This window comes from Aotus nancymaae, unplaced genomic scaffold (assembly GCF_030222135.1).
Source record: "Aotus nancymaae isolate 86718 unplaced genomic scaffold, 86718_ANA_hifiasm-v0.15.2.pri h1tg000097l, whole genome shotgun sequence".
Taxonomy (NCBI): domain Eukaryota; kingdom Metazoa; phylum Chordata; class Mammalia; order Primates; family Aotidae; genus Aotus; species Aotus nancymaae.
The window spans coordinates 2,731,137-2,752,479 of NW_026988512.1; the positions used below are offsets into that span (position 1 = coordinate 2,731,137).

A 21,343-nucleotide genomic window follows, 5' to 3' on the forward strand; every position below is an offset into this window, starting at 1 on the left:
CCCAGGCTGGAATGCAGTGGTGTGATCTCAGCTCACTGTAACCTCCACCTCCCGGGTTCAAGCAATGCTCCTGCCTCAACCTCCCGAGTAGCTGGAATTACAAGTGCCTGCCACTACACACGGCTAATTTTTGTATTTTTAGTAGAGATGGGATTTCACCATAATGTCTAGGCTGGTCTCAAACTCCTGACCTCAGGTGATCAGCCCGCCTTGGCCTTCCAAAGTGCTGGAATTACAAGCATAAGCCAACACGTCCAGCCAGATTTGTTCTTCTATACCTAATATGTATTCTTCTTTGTTGGATTTTAAGATTTTCTCTTTATCACTGCTTTTGAGCAATTTGATTTTGATTTGTCATTTTTTTTTTTTTTTTTGAGACAGAGTCTCACTCTGTTGCCAGGATCCAGGCTTGAGTGCAGTGGCGTGATCTTGGCTTACTGCAACCTCCGCCTCCCAGGTTCAAGCAATTCTCCTGCCTCAGCCTCCTGAGTAGCTGGGGCTACAGGCGTGCACCACCATGCCCAGCTAAGTTTTGTATTTTTTTAGTAGGGATGGAGTTTCACGATGTTGGCCAGGAGGGTCTCAATGTCTTCACCTCGTGATCTGGCCGCCTTGCCCTCCCGAAGTGCTGGGATTACAGGTGTGAACCACTGCTCCCAGCCCATGTATTTTTTTTTTTTTTTAAACATTTCTTGTGCTTGGGCTTCTTTGAGCTTTGTAGGTTTATATTTTTTCTCCAGTTTGGAAAAACTGCAGCTATTATGTCTTCAAATATTTTGTCTATCCTTCTGCTCCTCTCTGAGAACTCTAGTTACACAGGTATTAGTGAGGTAAGGGTGTCTGACAGCTCACGGATGTTCTGTGGATCTTTTTCCAGGCTTTTCTCTCAGTTTCATTTTGGATAATTTCTATGACTGTCTTCAAATTCACAAATCTTTTTGTCTAGAATGTCTAATCTGCTAATGCCATCCAGTGTATTTTTTATCTCTAGAGGTTAAATTTATTTGTTATTTTTTTCATTGATATCTTCCATGTCTCTCCTTAGCATGTGGAATATTTCTGCTGGCTTCTTGATCATAAGGAACACAGTTGCAACTGTCTTAGTACCCATGTCTGTTGATTGTAATGTTTGTATTAGTTCAGGGTTGGTTTTGATAGATAGATATTTTTTCCTCCTCATAATGAGTCAAATTTTTCTACTTCTTTGTGTGCTTGGAAACTTTAAATTGGATGCCAGACATTGTGAACTTTATTTTATTGGATGATCGATATCTTTCTATTACTACAATAATTCTTGAACTTTTTAATAGGGTGCAGTTAGGTTAATTGGAAGCAGATTGATCCCTTTGGGTCTTACCCAACCATGTCCACATTTGGGATAATTTCACCCCACAACTAAGGGAAGACCCTGTTGGATACTCTATCTGCTACCCTGTGAGTTTTAAGATTTCTTGCTGTAGATGGAGAAAACAGGCAGTATTTATTCTTTTGTTTTTGTCGTTTATTGTTGCTTTTGTTGTTGTTTTAAAGACAGAGTCTTGCTCTGTCACCCAGGCTGGAGTGCAGTGACATGATCATAGCTCATTGCAGCCTCGAACTCCTGCAGTGATCCATCTGAACAGGCAGTATGTGTGATTGTGTGTGAGCTTCAGGAATTCTCCCATCTAATTCTTTGTGTGATCCTTTTTCCATCCTTGTTTATTCCTCCAATACGTACACTGCTCATTATGCAACTGAATACTTGAGGGCGACCCTCAGCAAGCCTTCAGAGTTCTCTCTGTAACTGTCTCCTTCAGGCATCCTGCCCTGTATAAGGTCGCCACACTGGCCCCCTCAGATGTCCAGCGCTGCCTCCTCAACTCAGGAGGGGCCATTGTGCTCTGCCTCTCTCAATCATGACCTGCACGTTTATTTGTTTGTTTGTTTGTTTTTAGACAGAATCTTGCTCTGTTGCCCAGGCTGGAGTGCAGTGGTACAATCTCAACTCACTGCAACCTCCACTTCCTGGGTTCAAGCAGTTCTCCTGCCTCAGCCTCCCGAGTAGCTGGGATTACAGGTGCCCACCACCATGCCCAGCTAATTTTTAGTATTTTCAGTAGAGATGGATTTTCACCATGTTGGCCAGACTGGTCTCGAACTCCTGACCTCGTAACCCGACTCGGCCTCCTAAAGTGCTGGGATTACAGGCATGAGCCACCACGCCCAGCCTATACAATTATATTTTTTGTATTATAATGATGTGTTATACGATGTCTTGAATTTGCTTCAAAATATTTCTGTAGGGTGAGGGATTAAGAGAAGAGTATCGGGGCCAAGTGCGGTGACTCACGCCTGTAATCCCAGCACTTTGGGGGGCCGAGACGAATGAATCACTTGAGGTTAGCAGTTTGAGACCAGCCTGGCTAATGCAGTGAAACCTTGTCTCTACTGAAAATACAGAAACTTGCCGGCTGCTGTTGCTCACGCCTGTAATCCCAGCTACTTGGGAGGCTGAGGCAGGAAAATCACTTGAACCCAGGAGGCAGAGGTTTCAGTGAGCTAAGATCACATCACTCCATCCTGGGCAACAGAGTGAGACTCTGTCTCAAAAAAACAAAAGAGAAGAGTATTGACATCAATATTCATGAGTTGGTGATTGTTTCATTACTTGGCTGAGGGGATATGAGGGTTTATTGAATTATTTCCCCTATATTTGTTTAGATTGAAATTTTGTATTATGAAAAGTAAATATAAAGGGCTTATACTTGTTGATTTCAAAATTTATGTCAGGCCAGGCACGATGGCTCATGCCTGTAATCCCAACACTTTGCGAGGCCAAATCAGGAGGGTTGCTTGAGCCCAGGAGTTTGAGACCAGCTTGGGCAACATAGCAAGATACTGTCTTTACAAAAATTAAAAAAAAAAAAAAAATCAGCCAGGCATGATGGCACACACCTGTAGTTCCACCTACTTGGGAGGCTGAAGTGTGAGGATTGCTTGAGTCCAGGAGTTCAAGGCTGCAGTGAGCTATGATTTCGCCACTATACTCCAGCCTGGGTGACAGTAAGACCCTGTGATGTGCTCTACCTCCATCTCCAACCTCACCGCCTCCCACCCTCCCATCTGGTCACTCCATTCCAGCCACATTAGCTGCCTGGATCCACAGACACACCAGACTCTCCCTGCTCAGTATCTTTGGACGTCTGCCAGGAATGGTCTGGAAGATATCCACGTGGGCTTGCTCCTTCATCTCCCTGAAATCTTTATTTGACTGTCACCTCCTTAATAAAGACTTCCCCCTAACGATGAGCTATCACTTGTAATCCATCCCTTCACTTCCCTGCTTTTCCTCCCTAGCACTTACCACTAGATAATATTCAATAACTATTAAATGTTTATTTTCATCTCACTCACTAGAATGAAAATACCATAAGAGCAGAGTGCTTTTTTGTTATCAATTTTGTTTTCACTGATATATTACCAGTGTTGAGAACAGTAGCACACAATGATCACAAAATGAATGTTTATTAGATACATTTATTAATATGAGATGTTCATGAATGAAACATTCCAAGTGAGAGATTCAAAACAATGTTAAACATTCAACAATAGATTATTTTTTATAATTAAGATTATTATTATTTTTTTTTATTTGAGATGGAGTCTCACCTTGTCACCTAGACTAGAGTGCAGTGGTGCAATCTTAGCTCACTGCAACCTCCGCCTCCTAGGTTCAAGCAATTCTGCCTCAGCCTCCCAAGTAATTGGGATTACAGGCGCCTGCAACCACACCAAGCTATTTTTTGTATTTTTAGTAGAGATGGGGTTTCACAATGTTAGCCAGGCTTGTCTCAAACTCCTGACCTCATGATCCACCTGCCTCGGCCTCCCAAAATGCTGGGATTATAGGCGTCAGCCACCACGCCTGGCCAACATTATTATTTTTTAGATCCAGGGTCTCCCTCTGTTGCCCAGGCTGAGTGCAGGGGCACAAACATGGTTTACTGCAGCCTCAACTTCCTGGGCTCAAGTGATCCTCCCACCTCAGCCTCTTGAGTAGCTGGGACCACAGGCACGCACCACCATGCCCAGCTAATTTTTTTTTTTTTATAGCAATGGGGTTGCCTAGGCTGGTCTCAAACTCCTGGGCTCGAGGAATCCTCTCACCTTGGCCTCCCAAAGTGCTGGGATTACAGGCGTAAGCCACCACGCCCGGCCTAATTTTTGTGTTTTTTAAGAGATGGATTCTGGCTATGTTGATCTCAAACTCCTGGGCTCAAATGATCCTCCTGCCTTGGCCTCCTAAAGTGCTGTGATGCATGGGTGGTTCCGTGGTAGAATTCTTGCCTGATTAAAGTGCTGTGATTACAGATGTGAGCCACTGTGTCCAGCCATGATTTTCTTTTAACCATGCTGATTATTGCATGAGCTCTAGTTTATACATTTTATTGTGCAAGTATTCCATTATATGACTATACCACGTTGTACTCTTGATGAGCATGTTGGTTGTTTCTGGTCTGTGGCTATTACAAGGTGTTTATGTGTTCTGATGCATGTGAGTACACCATTTAAAAAATATATATATATATACCTGAGTATTGCTGGATGTCTTAGTCATTTCGTGTTACTATAATAGAATACCTGAGGCTGGTAATTTATAAAGAAAAGAGATGTATTTGGCCCATGATTCTGGAGGCTGAAAGACTCAAGACTGGGCAGCTTTACCGGATGAGGTCCTCAGGCTGCTTCAACTCATCAGGGAAAGAGAAGGGGAGTACTGTGTGCAAGATCACATAGCAAGAGAAGAAGCAAGAGAGAGGAACTGAGGAAGACGGCTAGTCTATTCTGCAAGAGCAAGAACCTACTTATCCTTAAGGGAGGGCATTAATCTATTCATGAGGGATCTGCTCCCATGACCCAAACAGCTCCCACTAGGCCATGCCTATCAACCCTGAGTGAGTTTTGGTAGGGACAAAACATCCAGGCCATAGCACTGGGTGATAACAATGTGTATCTTAACTTTCCTACATAATGCCAACCTATTTTCCAAAGCCACTTGGAATTGCTAAGCTTTTCCAGTTTTGCCAATGTAGTGAATGTGTGTAGTATATAAAGATATATTTCTTTTTTTTTTTTTTTTGAGATGGAGTTTCGCTTTTGTCGCCCACTCTGTAGTGCAGTGGCATGATCTCAGCTCACTGCAACCTCTGCCTCCCAGATTCAAGCAATTCTTCTGCCTCAGCCTCCCAAGTAGCTGGGATTACAGGTGTATGCCACTACGCCCAGCTAATTTTTGTATTTTTAGTAGAGACAAGGTATCACCGTGTTAGCCAGGCTGGTCTCGAACTCCTGACCTCAGGTGATCCACCTGTCTCAGCTTCCCAAAGTGTTGGGATTACAGGGGTGAGCCACCCTGCCTGGCCAAAGAGATTTCTAATTTGCATTTTCTTGATTACTAATGAGTCTGATCATCTCTTCATGCATAGATTTGCCATTCTAGGTTTTCTGCTTTGTGCAGAATCTTAAGATTTTATGTTTTTACTTTCACATTGAAGTCTAGGAAGTATGACATAGGGATGCAATTTCTTTTTCTTTTCTTCTGTTGGTGCCCAATTGACCCAGCACCATTATTCAGAACACCATCCTTTTCTCAATCTTCTGCAATGAAGGCTTTGTCTAGTCTCAAGCATCCACATATGCATGGATCTGTTTGTGAGTTCTCTGCTGTGTCCCATTATTTGGTTTATCTATTTCTGCACCAATACTATAGCCTCTTTGAACAAAAAGAGGACGATTTAATGCAATATATGGAGTGGAGAAACTCAAAAAGGCCTGTCTGTTCAGGTTTTCCTTGGCCTCTCTGTGCAGCATTCCTCCCTGCGACCCCCAGTGGGATAAGAGCCTCTAGAACTAGGGTTTCTTTTCTTTTCTTTTTTTTTTTTTTGAGACGGAGTTTCGCTCTTGTTACCCAGGCTGGAGTGCAATGGCGCGATCTCAGCTCACCGCAACCTCTGCCTCCTGGGTTCAGGCAATTCTCCTGCCTCAGCCTCCTGAGTAGCTGGGATTACAGGCACGCACCACCATGCCCAGCTAATTTTTTGTATTTTTGGTAGAGACGGGGTTTCACCATGTTGACCAGGATGGTCTCGATCTCTTGACCTTGTGATCCACCTGCCTCGACCTCCCAAAGTGCTGGGATTACAGGTGTGAGCCACCACGCCCGGCCCACTAGGGTTTATTTTCTTTACAGCCAGCTGTCACATAGAAAGGCAGGGCTGGAGGAAGGTTAGAGTAGTATTTGCAGGTGCCATGGCCGGCTTTGGGGGAAAAAGGTTCTGGTTTCTATGACCTGCAAGGGGGAAGAGGAATTCTAGTTGCTGTAGTTTGCCTCAGGAGAGGATGAGTGGTCACAGAGAGGAGGAAAGGAGAAGGTCAGGGAGAATGGGCTTCTGAAGCTGATGCTTGACCTTCATTTGGGGTATTGTTTTCTGAGCCACAACAGCATACATTCATGTGACCCCTTGTTAATGAAAAGAGTCAAATTCTGGAAAATATTTGAAGAGATTTATTCTGAGCCAAATATGAATGATTCATGGCCTGTGCCATAGCCCTCAAGAGATCCTGAGAACATGTGCCCAGGGTGGTTGGGGCATAGCTGGGTTTTATACATTTTTGGGAGGCATAAGACTTCAATCAAATACATGCAAGATACACATTGGTTTGTCTGGAAGGACAAGACAGCTCAGAGTCGGGGAGGGGGTGCTTCCAGGCCTAGGTAGGTTTGAATATGTTCTGATTAGCAGTTGGTTGAAAGTTATTATGAATAGAAAGAATGTCCAGATTTGTGATAAGGGGTTGTGGAGACCAAGGTTGTATTATGCAGACGAAGCCTCCAAGTAACAGGCTTCAGAGAGAATAGATTGTAAATGTTTCTTATCAGACTTATGGTTGGTCTTGACGTTAGTGGCCTACCCTACCCCCTTCTATCATGGCCTGAACAAGTTTTTCAGGTTAACTTTGGAATGCCCTTGGCAGAGAGGAAGGGTCTATTCAGATGGTTTGGGTTCAGAATTTTATTTTTTTGGTTTACACCATTATATCTGAACGTATATAAATACAAACACAAACTTCACCAAAAATTACTTTCTTTTTCTAATGGTATGTGTGTTTGTTTTGAAACAGGGTCTCTGTCACTCAGGCTGGAGTGCAGTGGCATCTCAGCTCACTGCAGCCTCCAACTCCCAGCTCAAGCCATCCTCCCACCTCAGCCTCCCAAGTAGCTGGAACCACAGGCGCCCATATGACGCCCTGCTAAGTTTTTGTATTTTTGGTAGAGAAGGGGTTGCATTATGTTGCCCAGGCTGGTCTCGACTGCCCGGGTTCACGCGATCCTCCCGCCGCGGCCTCTGAGCGGCTGGGGTCAGGCGTGAACCACCGTGCCCGGCCTTTATATTTTGTTTCGGAAATGCTAAGATGGACGCAAAGGGCTGAGTGCTCAGTGTCCGCCAGCCACCCTGAGCCGCAAGCTTCTGTCCAAAAAGGCATCGCGCTTTTCCTGCCGGGGCCGCTAACAGCACTAATACGGTCGCGTGACATCTGCAAAGCTCGGGAACGGCGACACAAGGGAAGACGGGTGGGATCCTGGGGCCCCCTCGGAAGAGCCGCGCAGCCTCGCGGCGGACGCCGCCAGCACCCACACGCTCCCACCGCAACCTCGCGTCTCAACCCTGGCCGCCAGCCAGGACCCTCTAGCCAGCACCTCTATGGTTTTTTAAAAAAAAAAATAATAAAAGTAAACAAACCCAGGAAACCGGAAGTTGCCCGCTTGGCGGGGAAGGGATGGGCGGGGCCTCCGAGGGGCGGGGCCTCCGTCACCACCTCCGCTGCGGACCGAGGCGAGATGGCGGCCACGGAGGGGGTCGGGGAGGCTGCGCAGGGCGGAGAGCCAGGGCAGCCGGAGCAGCCGCCGCCCCAGCCGCCCCCACCGCCGCCCCACCAGCAGCACGAGGAAGAGATGGCGGCCGAGGCCGGGGAAGCCGTGGCGTCCCCCATGGACGACGGGTTTCTCAGCCTGGACTCGCCCTCCTACGTCCTATACAGGTAACGCCCCCGCGGCGGCCGCGGCGCGGGATTCTCCCTGGAGGCCGAGCTGCCCCGAGGCCCGCGGCTCGCGCTCCCGGCCGAAGTTCTCGCGGTGTCGCGTGGGCCGGTGCGGGGCGCTGGGCCGGGGCAGCGGCCGTGAGGTCGCCTCTTCCCGGGGCGGCGCCGGCGCGAGACTGTGGGGACGCGGCACAGCGGGGTCTCGGCTTCCTGCCCGCTTTAAGCCGCGCGGAAACTGCTGCGCCCCGAGTCGCACTCGTTCAGGTCTTTCGGCGTCGCGGGTCGTAAATAGAAGAAATTTCCCGCTCTCTTCCACGGCCCAGAGCGCTGTGCCCGTAACACGTAGTGAATACCCAGCGGTCAGGACGCCGTTCTGGTAGTCGGCAGTAAACCGGGGCCAGATTCGCTCACCCTGAAAACGAGGTCTGAGGGCTTCCCGTGGCTTGCTCTGCTTGGAGCACTGAGGCATTTTCATCCGATCCGTATTTTAGCGCCTCGTATCAGCCAGGCTGAAGGCTGGAAAGAGATTTGTTACTGAATCTCTCTGAAGCCTCCCTGCATTGCCTCGAACATAATACAAGTGGTGTGTACTGGGGACGCCCCTCGTCTTTGCTGACACCCAGTTCCATCAGTTCTTTGCTTTCAGATGGTAATGCTGATTCCCTAATGCCCTGTGAACCTGCAGAGATAATCGCCTTAGTTTTACTTCTGTAGTTCTAGGTAAACCCATTCTGTGGCTTGTTTACCTTGATTTTATGAATGAATAGAAGTCACTAGAGGTTTGTTTTTTTTTTTTTTGGATATAATGTTTTACTGATTTAAATTGGTAGCCCCATAACTCTCAAGTCAGCTCTCTGGATTGTGAAATACGCAGGTTCTCACATGACTGTGTGTGATTTCCTGGTGACTAAATGACAGCCTTACCTTTCCAGGCCACTCCCCCAGGCTTTAGGTGTCCCTCTCAGGTCACGGCTTCTCTTGTATTTCTCCTTGTATAATGGACACAGTTTCTAGCATGGATGTCACAGAATCTTTGCTGTCAATAGTTGATCATTATAGAGAAATAAAAAGTGAAAGGAAGGCCGAAGGCGCTGGCTCATGTCTGTAATCCCAGCACTTTGGGAGGCTGAGGTGGGCTGATCACGTGAGGTCAGGAGTTCGAGAGCAGCCTGGCCAACATGGTGAAACCCCCTCTCTACTAAAAATATAAAAATTAGCCAGGCATGGTGGCGAGCGCCTGTAATCCCAGCTAATCGGGAGGCTGAGGCAGGAGAATCGCTTGAACCCGGGAGGCGGAGGTTGCAGAAAGTCTAGATTGTGCCATTGCACTCCAGCCTGGATGTCTAGAGCGAGACTCCATTCCCCCCCCACCCCAAAAAAAAACGAAAGGAAAAGAATATGAGTGAACGCTTTGAAGAGAAATTTGGTCACACTGGGTGGTTCACAGATTTCTGTAAAGCACGAATTGGTACTATACAGTTATTTTAGCATTGCGTATTAGTAGTCATTGAATGCTGCCTGTCTGCAGTGGGTGCTTTAAGTGCTTAACATCTGTTACCTCATTTAATCCTCCAAAAAACCTTATAAGGTTGGTGGGTAGTAATATTGCCCTCTTTTTATAAATGATGAAACTGAAGCCCAAAGAAGTTAAGTAACTTTCTGAAGGTCACACAGCTAGTAAGTGGTAGAGCCAATGTTACGACTTAGGCAATTGTCGGATTCCAGAGCCTGCTTTCTTATTGATTACACGCACCACCTCTTGAGTAAATTAATGGTGCTTACTTATTAAAATGTCGATTCCTAGTACTTTGTTACTCAGACCTTTTAAAAATGCTGACTGACTCAAAGAATCTTAGTAGACCAATGAGTTAGATTGATTTCTAAGTTAAAAATACTGTGGGCCAGGCGCAGTGGATTACCTGAGATCAGGAGTTTGAGACCAATTTGACCAACATGGTGAAACCCATCTCTACTAAAAATACAAAAAATTAGCTGGGCATGGGGTGGACTCCTGTAATCCCAGCTGCTTGGGAGGTGGAGGCAGGAGAATCGCTTGAAGCTGGGAGGTGGAGATTGCAGTGACCCGAGATCCGGCTACTGCACTCCAGCCTGGGTGACAGTGCAAGACTCTGTTTCAAAAATAAAAATAAAAATAAAAAATACTGTGTACTTGCTGCAAAAACATGTTTTCTACTTATAAAACTTTGAATTTGAAAACTTGATTAATGTTTCAGCATCTGGGTGTTATTTGTTTAATTTTACTTTAGTAGTTTAATATATAAAGCATATTGGCAAAACTTGGTCATGGAGAATCCAACCATGATTACATTACGAGCCCTGTAAGTTACTAATATTAATGTAAGTGTAATTGTTGTCATTTTTAAAACACTAGAGTTCTTTTTTTTCTTCTGAATTTGAATGTAACCACTGGTGGGGGAATGTCTATTTTCAGGGACAGAGCAGAATGGGCTGACATAGATCCAGTGCCGCAGAACGATGGCCCCAATCCCGTGGTCCAGATCATTTATAGTGACAAATGTAAGTTTGTTTGAATTAGGAAAAGGTCTGTAAGTTAAACTTAGTAGCAGAATTGGAATTCACAACTATGTAGCAAGATAGATGACAGATTTTTGTCTAATAAAAATCTGAATGACTTAAGATGAGTTAATTTTGTGCTTTTCTTGGTGATTTATCTTTATGATTAAAAGTTTTATTTTGCCCAGAGACTGGACATACTCTAAGTAATGAACAAGTAAGGAATGTTACAGTATAATAGATAATAGCTACTATGTAATTGTGCTTTTCTTTTCCTTCCTGGAGACCTCACAGCCTGGGAGATTGTGCATGTATAATACAATATAAATGAGTTACTGTTTTTAGAATAAACTTTGGTTGCTGAAACATCAGTATTTAAAAATATATTTTGGCAATGAAGTGTTAGGCTCGGTTTAATATCAAAACTGAGTGGTATTAAAATGAGTGGATATTAGAATGAGTGGATTTTTTTCTTTGATAAAGTATCGTTCTTTTATAATGAATGAAAATGTAAATTGAAGGTCATGCAAATGTTAATTGTTAGTTCTTCTAGGAAAGGAAAAATGAATAAAATGGAATGACAGTCTTGTAATTTTATATATATATGTTCTTTCAGCTAAGGCTTTACTAAGATCATTCTTTTACAAAAACTTTTTTTCTGATAACAAAATGACAATAAAAAAATAAAATGACAATAAATGTTTAAAAAATAATAAAACAGATTTTCCTTATTAAGTATGCAAATACACTACTAAATGATTTAGTGGAAGTAGCACAGAAATAGATTAATAAGGACTCTAGAAATAGGTCCTCACTCTATGAAAACTTAATTAACATATGATAAAAAGGACGTTTTATGCCTTCATGACAAGGATGGATTAGTCAAATAATGGTTTGAAACAGTTGGCTGTGCAATTAGATAAAAGCAGAATTGTATTCCTATCATTCTTAGGGTGAAGAAGGTATTTTTCGGCAAAATGTAAACCTCAGAATCGATTAAGGAAAAGGTCAGAATATATAACTGCACTAAAATGCAAAACTCCCATACTTTGAAGGATATTATATGTGAAGAGACACTTCACAAAATATAAATATCTATAAAGTGATATTAACCTTACTAGTGATCAGAGAAATGTAAACCATAACTTTTTCAGATTCATAAGTACTTAGAGATGTTGGGGGAAACATAATAATCGTATGTTTCCATTGAGGATAAATTAATAACCTTTTTTTTCAAGGTATAAAATTAACATTTTGGGCAGGATGTGGTAGCTCACACCTGTAATCCCAGCACTTAGAGAGGCCAAGGTGGGCATATCACCTGAGGTCAGATCACCTGAGGTAGGAGTTCCAGACTAGCCTGGCCAACATGGTGAAACACCGTCTCTACTAAAAATACAAAAATCAGCCAGGCGTGGTGGCAGGAACCTGTAATCCCAGCTACTGAGGAGTCTGAGGTAGGAGAATCACTTGAACCTGAGAGGTGGAGGTTGCAATGAGCCGACATTGTGCTCTAGTCTGGATGACAAGAGCAAAACTCCGTCTCAAACAAAAGAAAAATTAACATTTTGAATTCTTACATACACCATAGTTAAAACCATAAAATAAAAGATAAGTTTGACCTGCCAACCATTTATAGACAAATGGGTCAATTTAAAACCGCAGCAGAAGCAACCCTGAACAAGTAGCAGTGTGAGAGAAGGTACGTCATACAAAGCAGGATCCATATTGAAACTTGTAAGTCATTTCTACAAAAGGATAAGGAGACAGTTTAATCAAAAAATGGACAAAGGGTATGAACTGGCAATTCATGGAAAAGAAAATACCATTGGCCAATAAAATAGGAAGAATCTCTAATCATTAGGAATGAAGGATAGACAGGTTGAAATGAGAATGCCATTTTTCACCTATGATTGAAGTGGCAGAAATGAAAACTGTCTTATGATATTAGGTATTAAGATACGTGAAGAGCTCCATACATTTCATGTGACAGTTTCATATGTTTAGCCATTTTGGAAAGCAGTGTTGTTATATCTCTTAAAACTGGAAAATGCACCTGTCTTACAGCCTAGCAGTGCTGCTTCTGATGTAATACTCTAGGTTCATTCTGGCACATGGCGTGAGAGGATATGCGCAGGAGGTTACGAGGACAGACTTTGGAGCCAGACCATCTGGTTCAAATTCTAACTTCACATTTTACTGACTGTAATCTTGGACAAGTTATTTAACTCCTATGTACCTCTGTTTCCACATGTGTAAAATGAGGATAATGGTAGTAACTATAGATGTAGTAAATTATTCACATAAAATAATAGAATAGTGTCTGGCTCATAGTAAGCACTATATATGTTAGCTACTATATTTGCAGCATTTTTTGGAAAAAGTAAGATACTGGAAACTATATAACCATTAGGAGGATTTTGATCTATTATAACATGAACAGATCTCAGAAACAATGTTGAGTTAAAAAAGGCAAAGTATTGGAAACTTCGAATTATGAACAACAGTATGTTGTTCATAATTTTTTTTTTTTTTTGGGACGGAATCTCACTCTGTCTCCAGTCTGGAGTGCAGTGGCACAATCTCGGCTCACTGCAACCACCGTCTCCTGGGTTCAAGCGATTCTCCTGCCTCAGCCTCCCGAGTAGTTGGGACTACAGGCCTGCACCACTACGCCCAGCTAATTTTTGTATTTTTAGTAGAGATGGGGTTTCACCATGTTGGCCAAGATGGTCTAGATCTTTTGACCTTGTGATCCGCCTGCTTTGGCCTCCCAAAGTGCTGGGATTATGGGCGTGAGCCACTGTGCCTGGCCAATACAATTTTTAAATTAAAAGAATATGTTAGGCCGGGCGCAGTGGCTCATGCCTATAATCTCAGCACTTTGGGAGGCTGAGGTGGGTGGATCGCCTGAGGTTAAGAGTTTGAGACTAGCCTGACCCACATAGTGAAACTCTGTCTCTACTAAAAATACAAAAAATTAGCCGGGTGTGGTGGCAGCGCCTGTAATTCCAGCTACTGGGGAGGCTGAGGCAGGAGAATCACTTGAACCCGGGAGGCGGAGGTTGTGGTGAGACGAGATCATGCCATTGTACTCCAACCTGGGTAACAAGAGTGAGACTCCGTCTCAGAAAAAAAAAAAGAATATTTTAATGGTGTTTCATGTTACCTTTTACATTGACTTGGATTTTGGTTGCTTACATAGGAACCTAAGGCTTTGGAGCTATGCCAGCCTGATAGCCTCCAAGTTTATTTTATCAGTGTGCGTATGTATATGTGTATGTTTTATGTGTGTGTGTGTGTAAAATAATGTTATATGTATATATTATATATATAGTTAACATTTTATTTTGTTACAAATTTGAAATTATTTGGAAGGTTTTTTTTTTTTTTTTTGTTTGAGACAGAGTTTCAGTCTTGTTGCCCAGGCTGGAGTCCAGTGGCATGATCTTGGCTCACTGCAACCTCTGACCCCTGGGTTCAAGCGATTTTCCTGTCTCAGCCTCCTGAGTAGCTGGGATTACAGGCATGTGTCATCACGTCTGGCCAATTTTGTATTTTTAGTAGAGACAGGGTTTCGCCATATTAGCCAGGCTGGCTTTGAACTCCTAACCTGAAGTGATCCACCTGCCTCAGCCTCCCAAAGTGCTGGGATTACAGGCATGAGCCATGGCGTCTGGCCAAGGAAGCTTGGTTCTTAATGACTGCGTAGTATTTCATAGTTGTTTGACATTTATGTTGTTTCTAAATTTTGCTCTGGAATGAATTCAACGTTGTTTTTTTTTTGAGACAGTCTTACTGTCACCCAGGCTGGAGTGCAGTGGTGCGATCTCAGCTTAGTGTGATCTTAGCTCACCACAACCTCTGCCTCCTGGGTTTGAGCAATTCTCCTCCCTTAGCCTCCCCAGTAGCTGGAATTACAGGCCCATGCCACCACACCCAGCTAATTTTTGTATTTTTAGTAGAGACGGGGTTACACCATGTTGGTCAGGCTTATCTCGAACTCCTGACCTGGTGATCTGCCTGCCTCAGCCTCCCAAAGTTCTGGGATTATAGGCATGAGCCACCACGCCCGACCTAGTTTACACTATCTTTAATAATGTATGAGTGAAAAAAGCAAAGCTCAGAGTGGGATGGGATCTCTTTTGCATAAAAATGAAGGATGGAGTTAGACTATTTACTTGTAGATGCATAGAATATATTTCGAAGGATACAGTAGAATCAGTTAATAATGGTTGCTTTTCTGGGGAGAGGGATTGGGAATTTAGTGGAATGGAAATTTAGTGTGAACCTTTTTGTACTGTTTTGAATTTTCTGCCTTTGGACATATTTTTCACTTAAAAATCTGATCATCAAAATAAAATTTCAGAAAAACAGCTATATGAATGTATTTGAATGTATGCACCCCTAATTTTCCTTTTACACATAAGGCTTATGGGAGATTTGGAATCTGGTGTGAATTCTTATGTATGCACGTAAGCAGTAAGCGTCTGGTTAGACATAAGTAGCCCATGCTTTTTTGTGTGGCTGTGATACTAGGGCATTATCAGGGTGGCAACCATAGCCATTTGACTGCTTTTTGGTATAAATGATACAAAGGCCAATAAAGTATCCTTCTGCACAGATATAGCGACATTGTACATCATAGTGCTAGTTGTAAGTAAGATGGTCCTAATGCGGTTGTGTGCTCTATCTCTAGTTAGAGATGTTTATGATTACTTCCGAGCTGTCCTACAGCGTGACGAAAGAAGTGAAAGAGCCTTTAAGCTAACCCGGGATGCTATTGAATTAAATGCAGCCAATTATACGGTGTGGTAAGTAATATACATCGTCAGTACTCCCTGCATAAATGTTTTACTTGAAGTGACTTTCTTTTTTAAGCTGTACTTTAATTCTTTGGTTGGGGGAATGGAGTTTTGCTCTTGTTGCCCAGGTCGGAATGCAGTTGGTACGATCTTGGCTTACTGCAACCTTTGCCTCCTGGGTTGAAGTGATTCTCCTGCCTCAGCCTCCCGAGCAGCTGGGATTACAGGCAGCCGTCACCATGCCTGGCTACTTTTCTTGCATTTTTAGTAGAGATGGGGTTTCACTGTGTTGGCCAAGTTGGTCTTGAACTCTTGACCTCAGGTGATCCACCCTCCTTGGCCTCCCAAAGTGTTTGGATTACAGATGTGAGCCTCCAAGCCTGGCCTTTAATTTTCATCAAAATAGCGATTTGAGTATGGGTTTAAGAAGCTGCATGAAAAAAAGTAGCAATCTCCAGCCCATTCCCTCCTACTGCCAGTTCCACTCCGCAGAGGCAATAACTCTTAGGGATTTTTTTCTTGAATTAATCTCCATATTCTAGATAATTTGCTTAATTGTTATTATTTTTTTATTTTAAACATTATTCCTTCTGTGAAAGATCGTTCATTCTCCACTACCCTCTCTCCATCACAAATGAGTACTCAGTTTATGTTCATGTTGACCCACATTTTAAAGTGTAATTACATTCCTTCTAACAGAGTGTCATTTTTATTTTGTTTTCTTTGTACCAATAGGTAATTTGTCTTCCAGATGCTCTGATATACGTGAAGTGTCATTTTTCTATTGAACACAGGTCATCCTTCAGTTCCATTTTTCTTTTCACCAGTTGGCTGCTGCATACCTGGTCTTCAGCTCGTTCATGTGTTAGATCTCCTGTGTCCTAGACCCCATACCTTTCTCTTTCTTGATTGACTTTCTCATTTTATAGAGCATGTCATGTCATTGAGTAGAAGGATGGAAAGTAATTTCTGAGATTTATACAATTAAAAATCAGTAGTCTCTCTTCAACTATAGTAATAGGATTCTAGATTGGAAATTATTTTCTCTAGGAAATTTAAAACGCTTTCTGTTTCTCTTAGCTTCTTTTCAGATTGAGAAGATTTCCATTTCCTTTGTTTAAACCTTCTTTTTAAGTTCTGGGGATTTTTTTATGTTCTTCTGATAATTTCCTCTCTCTTTCCTCTGTTTACTTTTTCTGGAATGCCTTTTAGTTGTATGTTGTATCTCCTGGATTACCTTTTCTTATACCCATTTCTTTGTCTTTTTATTTTCTTTTGAAATATTTCCTCAATTTTATTTTTTAACTCTTGTATGAATTTTTAAAGATTTCTACATTTAATTTGGGAGAACTGTTTTTTGTTCTCTGAATATTCTTTTTTTAAATAGCGTCGTGTGTGTTTGTGTGTCTGTGTGTGGTGAGAAAAAAGTCATAATGTTTTCATGTAATACGTACTTGGTTCCTTAAATAATAATTGTGTGACAGATAGCGAAAGGAATTAAGGAATGTTGCACTTGTGATCCATACAAACCACCAACATTTTAGGTTGTACACAATTAAAGAAATATCCAGGTCGGACGCGGTGGTTTATGCCTGTAATCCCAGCTCTTTGGGAGGCCGAGGGGGGGTGGATCACAAGGTCAGGAGTTCGAAACCAGACTAGGCAACACAGTGAAACTCCATCTTGGGACGCCTGTAATTCCAGCTACTTGGGAGACTGAGGTGGGAGAATCACTTGAACCCAGGAGGCAGAGGTTGCAGTGAGCTGAGATTGCGACACTGTACTCCAGCCTGGGCAACAGAGCGAGACTCCGACACCAAAAAAATAAGGAAATATCGGAAATAATTTTTTTTTTCAGCTTTTCAAGCTTTATTTTTTATTCTCCCCAGTCTCTGCATACAGCATGCCCCTCTCTCTAGACTTCTTTGCCTTTGTACTTGTAATTCCTTCTGCCCAGGAGCCTTTCTCTTCCTGTCTCTATCCAGTGAACTCCTGCTTATCCTTTAGGGCCCAGTCTGGAAGGCATCTCTTACAGCAGTTCTTTTCACCCATACAGCCACACTTCCACTGTGCTGTCACATCCTCTGTCTTGCCTCCACTGAAAATATGTCACCTGGATGACAGGTAATTGTTTGTATGAGTGTGTGTCCCCTGGTGGGTGAGGGCAGGGACTCTGTCTCACACGACTCTAGGATCCCAGAGCTGAATCAAAGAATAAATTTCTCCTCCTCCTCAGACCAAAAAGAGCCCCATTGTCTCTCCTATCATTCTTCAAGACAGAAAGCAATGACTGAACAGAATTTACTGGTTGTCTCCGAGTATCTCTGGTTCGGCCTTGGCAGGGCTGTCTGGTTTCCTTCGCTTTGCTTGTTTTTGGGCTGCTGCTGCAGCCTTTAAAGCTCTTTTTTGCGTCTTCAGCTTTTGCGTCTCCTGGAAAACCCGGATGCACAGAGCCTTCTTGGTCACGAATCGGCAGTGCGCTCTTCGGTAATACAGAGGTGGGAAGGTGTACTCAATCCCCAGCTCCTTGCATACCTTCTCGTAGACATCATAGTTGGTGTTACGGAGGTTTTTGAGCATCTTTTTCCTCTGGTCGATGCTCGTCAGCAGATAGCGTTTGTGGGCTCTGTCCTTTCGATGTTTCTGCATGTGTTCTTCATAACTGCGGATCCTGATGGTCAAGGCAACAATTCGAGCCTCCGGGGATCTGGTGTCCTTAGGGTTTTCAACAGTCTTTTTCATCAGCTGTTCTTATATGACTTTCAGCTTCTCCTTTTTGGCCATTTCCAAAGACAAGAGTCTTTTCACAACATCATCAACCTTCTCAATTCCAGGGACATTCTGGTAGTCTTGGAGCAGCGTAGAAGGAGGCAGGTCATCAACTTGCCTGGGCTGGACTGGTTTCTGGATGACATACCTGCGCGTGGCCTGGAGGAGACTTTGAGGCTGCAGGCCCCACTGGTTGGAAGGAAACCTGGCGCTCCCACAGCCCGGCAGCCCGGGGCCTGGGGCCTGGGTGACTGCCTGGGTCCGAATCAAACTCAGCACCCTCCACGCGGCCCTTAGCATGGTGACCTCTTAACCCCCGGAAATACTTTTTAAAACACTGTAGTAGCCAATACATAGAGGCAAGCTGTAGGTGGGCACAGGACTGCAGTTTAGCAAAGAAAGAAAAAATCATATAGGAACTACTCAATTTATTTAAAATCACTGAGCAAGAAAAGCAACAGTGAACTTTCTTTGTTTATTACTGTCCGCAGGTGGGACCCGCGTGAGGCGGCTGGTGTGCTGGGCTCGGAATGATGTGTGGGCTGTGGAGATGATGACAGAAAGGCAGGAAGGAAATGGGGTGGATTTGAAGGCCAGGCCCAAGGGGTCCTCAGGTCCGCTTCTGGGAACGGACAGCCTTGAGGAAGGAGTCATGACAAGCCATAGCTAGGCCACCAGTCAGATTAAGAAATTCTGAGAAACCTAGCTGCCCATCGTTGTTGGTGTCCAGTTTCTTCATCATACGGTCAAGGACACTGGGGTCCTTCTTGTTCTTTGTGAGGGCAGCCAGTTCTCTATTCATGATGCTTAGGAACTCCGTCTCAAAGAGAGTGTAGTTACAAGCATCCTTTCCAGCGTACTTCTGGAAAACAGTAGTCAGGGACTTGATGCACCACTCAGTCCGTGTAGGGCTGGAGATTTTTGCCATGTTGAAGCTGAGCGAGGCGTGTGGGAGGCTGTGGCTGGGAGCAGCGCTGAGAGCTCTGGGTGCGGTGTGCAGGTCTGGAGCCTCTCCCCGACCCACCGGAACAATGAACTTTCATGTTGATTTTACACAACTCCTATATAGTACCTTGAGCAAAAGTTAAGACTCTTCTCCTGTATTTTTGGTAAACGACTGCATGGTAAACTTAGATGACTTTTTCCTCTGGATTTTACCTGGGAGTAGCTTTTTAAAATTTTTGTTTAAAAGAGGGCAGGTTTGCCACTTGTATACTGATGTCACCAATGTTAATATTTCTTGGGATCTCAGGAAGATTCATATTCTTTACAGCTGATGCAGCACTGGCGGGAGCTTCCACTCAGCCCTCAGATTTTTCCAGCTTATTTTTTGTATCAATTTGTGTAACAATCTGATTCATGTTAGTCTCTAATAGCATTCCCCCCATCACCATTTCTGCAAGAATATTGTGAACCTTGTCTACATGGAAAATCAAATCCAGTTCACAGACATTTTTAAAACATTGTCTAATGTTTCCACAAATACTTGAATTAGATCTAAAATGCCAAGTTCACTTTCTGAAGAATCCACACAGAAGACGAAATATTGGCATTGCATAATGTCTATAAATCAGTTTGTTGTCGGATCCTCCAATAGGAAATTACAAACATTTTCATCTCTCTTAGATACCAAATGGAAAGTACCCCTGATGATTTGCTGTTGTGTATCTTCACTGTTGGGCTGGTAGAACTTGGAGAGCCTCGGCTTCCTGTGGTTGTTGAAGATTAGGATTGCCTTGATCATGGCTGGGCACTGGGGGCCAGGGCGGGGGCAGGTGCTTGAGTCTCGCCAGAGATCCTTCCCCACCCGCCCCTTCTTTTTTTTTTTTTTTTTTTTTTTTTAATTTCATCAGTATGAGATCTTTTCATCTCTTTTGGTCTCTTTCATGGTTGGTAATTCTTGACTTTCTCTTTATGCTTATAAGAGAGACAGGAAAAATCCTGATTGAAAGCCGTGTATGTGGCAGGATTTATCAGCCGGAGGGCTTCTCTGTGGCTGTGTTGTAGTGAAATCTCACTTGTCAGTATTTAAATCTTTTCTCTTGGACAGTGTCTCTCAAAGAGGATTAAGTAGTTTATTGCTTAAGGAGTGTACGTTTGGCTGCCACAGTTCTGGGGGGTCAGGCCGGGGAAGATGGTAGGAGAGTCTTACTGTTTAGGATATCAACTTTTTGCAGATCTTACCTTGTAATTTGAAATAGAAACTTTTTTTTTCTAACTTAGTATGTCAACATTTTAAATGTCCTCGTTTCCACCCTTTAACTTACCCTGCCTTCTAGTGTGCCTGGTAACCCATTCTGCTTCATATTTTTCCAGAGAATAAAGCCACTTGTCTCCTGCCCAAGACAGAGGATGTCACTTCTGCTCAGGGGAGTGGGAAGGGTCTTGACTGCCAAGGACTCTTTTTCTATACTCTTTCTACTGCTTTTAGTCCCACCTTTGACCCCCAGTTTTGGAAATAGGTCATACCTCTGATTTCTGGAATTTTCTTATAGTCTTATTCTGTGTTTTAGTCAGTTAAATCTTGTCTGTCTGCTTAAACTTCCCATAATGTTGACCTCTTCCAGTTGCCGTGGTATCTTTGTCCCAGATTCTCTTTGTTCTTGTGGGTTTATTCCTTTGTTGTCATTTTAGTGGGGTTTTATTAGGGAGTAAGAATAAACTCGTTTATTTAATCCAGCCTGTTTAACTGGAATTCTCAGTGTGTTTCATCATTTTTGGATCTTAGAATACACTTAAAGATTGCCTGCGAGTTTACTGATGTTGTGAAGAAAGCAGTATACCTGGAGTCATTACCCATAAAAGCCAAGGGCTTATATTTACAGACTCCGTGAAGTCTACTTTTTAAAAATAATAATGGAGAGAAATACTATTGTCTCTCCTACTTTACAGTTCATTTTATTCTGTTGTTATTATTATTATTATTATTATTTTTGAGACGGAGTTTCGCTCTTGTTACCCAGGCTGGAGTGCAATGGCGCGATCTCGGCTCACCGCAACCTCCGCCTCCTGTGTTCAGGCAATTCTCCTGCCTCAGCCTCCCGAGTAGCTGGGATTGCAGGCACGCGCCACCATGCCCAGCTAATTTTTTGTATTTTTAGTAGAGACAGGGTTTCACCATGTTGACCAGGATGGTCTCGATCTCTTGACCTTGT

General features: G+C 43.4%; 2 protein-coding genes and 2 pseudogenes across 3 annotated transcripts in view; 1 reads left to right on the forward strand and 3 right to left on the reverse strand.

Annotated features, from left to right (window-relative positions):
* Positions 1 to 7,855: 7,855 nt before the first annotated feature.
* The window catches only part of FNTA (farnesyltransferase, CAAX box, subunit alpha), a 41,652-nt gene continuing 28,164 nt past the window's right edge, over positions 7,856 to 21,343 (forward strand). The window contains exons 1-3 of one of the 2 annotated variants that reach the window (XM_012476060.2): positions 7,856 to 8,079; positions 10,532 to 10,617; positions 15,314 to 15,428. In XM_012476060.2, coding sequence (XP_012331483.2) covers positions 7,880 to 8,079; positions 10,532 to 10,617; positions 15,314 to 15,428 — 401 coding nt within the window. In that variant the 5' untranslated portion in view covers positions 7,856 to 7,879. The remainder of the gene's footprint in view (positions 8,080 to 10,531; positions 10,618 to 15,313; positions 15,429 to 21,343) is intronic. The other variant, XM_064370020.1, reaches the window with a different exon arrangement.
* LOC105733558 (small ribosomal subunit protein uS15m-like) lies at positions 17,721 to 18,491 on the reverse strand (annotated as a pseudogene).
* Positions 18,799 to 19,116, reverse strand: LOC135271893 (protein S100-A11-like). Its single transcript, XM_064370000.1, has one exon. The coding sequence runs from the start codon at positions 19,114 to 19,116 to the stop codon at positions 18,799 to 18,801; it is 318 nt and encodes a 105-aa protein (XP_064226070.1).
* LOC105733559 (AP-3 complex subunit sigma-1-like) lies at positions 19,361 to 19,932 on the reverse strand (annotated as a pseudogene).

What these genes read in the sequence shown, in the direction of transcription:
- LOC135271893 (XM_064370000.1), bottom strand. Translation starts at nt 19,116, where the DNA reads ATGGCAAAAATCTCCAGCCCTACACGGACTGAGTGGTGCATCAAGTCC.